Source organism: Lycium ferocissimum, unplaced genomic scaffold, assembly GCF_029784015.1.
Source record: "Lycium ferocissimum isolate CSIRO_LF1 unplaced genomic scaffold, AGI_CSIRO_Lferr_CH_V1 ctg51, whole genome shotgun sequence".
Taxonomy (NCBI): Eukaryota; Viridiplantae; Streptophyta; class Magnoliopsida; order Solanales; family Solanaceae; genus Lycium; species Lycium ferocissimum.
Window position 1 is genome coordinate 84228 of NW_026725865.1, and position 2659 is coordinate 86886.

Genomic DNA, 2659 nt, shown 5'->3' on the forward strand with positions numbered 1-2659 from the left:
TATCTCCAAGAAAAAGTTTTCAACGTATATAGATATAAAGTTTTAGCAGTGAAAAGTAGCTTCAACTAGCTCTCTTTGAATATAAGCATACTAGATTTAGTAGAATAATTAACGAATTTCTTTGACATCTTTGAAGAGACTTCCATGCAAAGGAAGTTTTTTCTAGATACCCAATATAAAACAGCAGTAAAATATAAGTTACAGATTAAGTTATATACATTATTAGTATTAAAAAATTATACTGTCAGATTATTGTTAGCTAACGTATATTAATAGATAAGACTCCTGAATATATGATCTGTAATTTTACCTGCTACAACATGTAGCATGTCACCTGATGGTGTAAAAACGTGATTAATTGTATAGAGTAAGACAAATAAAATTAAGATTCATTCAACAAAAAAAATCTGATGAGTCACAATCTCTTATCTTGAGCTCTATATAAATAGACATTGACATGTCCTAAAACAATGTAAGTGTAGTGTGCCTCCAAAATTTGAAATCTCAAACATAAGTACTTGAGAAGAAAAAAAGGCTCCAAATATAATCAATATGGAGGGTAGTTCTTCTTCTTCTTGTAAGGGAAAAAAGGCCACGCAAGAGATAGAAAATGGCAACAAAGGGAAGGATGACATCAAATATCGAGGTGTCCGGAGGCGTCCATGGGGCAAATTCGCAGCGGAGATACGTGACCCCACGAGGCAAGGCGCTCGCCTGTGGCTCGGGACGTTTGACACAGCTGAGGACGCGGCGAGGGCCTATGACAAGGCAGCATTTAACCTAAGGGGAAGTCTTGCTACTTTGAATTTCCCTAATGAGTATTATTCTAAGCTCAATGATCCTTCTTATTGTGACTATCGGAATTCATCAACTGGTCAAGGAAATGCAGTTATTGAGTTCGAGTATCTTGATAATAGTGTGCTAGAGGGGCTTCTTGGAGCAGAAGAGCCAAAGATGACAAGAAAGGGAGGTTAAACTTTGTAATTTTAAGTTTTAAGTTACCTTCCCATATCGCCTCATCTTTTTGTCTTCTTATTTTGTTCCTTTTATAATCCTTCAGTATTTAGAACTTATTTTGTGTAATATTGGCGTAAGATGAAGTTTAAAAGGAATAATATGATCAGTTGAGGATTCATATATTCAAACCTCAATTTGTTTGCGATTGAGATTTAGTTGATTTTGTCGTATTCCTTATATATCCAGAATTCACTGTGCCCAACTAATTTAAATTTGCTCCCTCTAGAACCTATGAAAGTGGGAATTGCTCCTTACTAAAAATTTCAATCTTTATTGACATGGCTTAAATCTGAACATTTAATTAAAGGTTAACAGATCCCAAACATCCCACCATATACCCGTAGATGCATATGGTATCATCTTTCTTGTTTTATTTATTACCATATAGGTTCTTCAATCGCCAACTTTATTTATTTGTTTATTTATTTATGAAAAAGACCTTTTTTGAGTGTCAACCATATAAATTGAGAGTTTGACTTTGACCTATTGGATGCGAATACTGCATTTTCATTTTGAAAAAGTTGGTGGAATTGAACTATTTCCGAGTATCTTTCTTTCTAGAATGAAGGAATTGTCAAATATTAGACCTAATTGAGTATTTATGATGCAATATTGATCTAGTTACACTAGAAAAAAAAAAATGATAAGATAAAAAGGAGATTATCAAATTAGGGGGGAAAAATAAAAAGGAAAAAGAAATTAACACAAAATAATGAGTATGATCCAGGTAATACATAACAAATTTAAAATATGTCATTTCATGTGACTAGATAATCATTTAATTGTGGAAGATTACAATAAGATCAATACTATGTCTTGCGTGAGATGTTTTTCTCTGCAACATGAAAGAAGTTTGAGGAGATGATCCATAAAATATCCCACGAACAATCTTTACGAGAAGAAAAAGCTAACAATTTTAAAATTTATTAAGATTGTCCTTCTTTAGAATTATTTTGGATAAATAATATGTGAATTATTCTCATCCAAGTATTTATGTACATCGTCAGTTTTTATACCGTAAAGACAATCTGTAAAGATGATATGATGGCTTAGAAATTTCTTACACTAATAATACATATAACTTTAATGTGAGGGCCCTAGGCCAAACGCGCGTTGTGGGAAAAACAAACAAACAATTTTCTCTATATGTTGTCTAAAGACAGTATGCATGTTGACAAAACCACGTTAACTCTTATGTCCTTTATTTTTATCAATTATGTGCGATTGTATACTCTTTATCGCAAAAAATAACAACAAAAATAATGCTCATTGCGTATTACTACTGCTACCACTGCAAATTATGGAAAATCTCTATTTAGTGAAAGAAGCTATAAGCTTATGTATTGATGGAAGAGATTCTAGGGGACTAGGAAAAAATGAAGGTTAATTAATTAAGGTGAAGGTCAAGCAGATGCCATTTCAATGGTATTTGACTAAAATCTAAAAAGGAAAGTTCTAGTTAAAGTAATTAAGACGCTTTTCTCTTTTGAACAATAATGCAGCAATTTGCTAAAACTATTCAGATACAGATAATATTCGAATAAATTATCTTGCTGTCATTCTAAATCTTTTTGTTAAAGATCGGGTGTATAATATATATTGGACATATTATTCTAATTATGTTTACGGTATCTAAGTACAC

At 32.0% G+C, this 2659-nt stretch overlaps 1 protein-coding gene across 1 annotated transcript; it reads left to right on the forward strand.

The window, feature by feature from the left end:
• The first annotated feature begins 408 nt into the window (after positions 1 to 408).
• Positions 409 to 1163, forward strand: LOC132044678 (ethylene-responsive transcription factor ERF098-like). The gene has a single exon (XM_059435183.1). It carries the CDS (start codon positions 553 to 555, stop codon positions 973 to 975), a length of 423 nt encoding a protein of 140 aa, XP_059291166.1. The 5' UTR covers positions 409 to 552; the 3' UTR covers positions 976 to 1163.
• The last annotated feature ends 1496 nt before the right edge of the window (positions 1164 to 2659 follow it).

Bases quoted from the DNA above. Each gene is read 5' to 3' on its own strand.
- LOC132044678 (XM_059435183.1), top strand. From the start codon at position 553: ATGGAGGGTAGTTCTTCTTCTTCTTGTAAGGGAAAAAAGGCCACGCAA.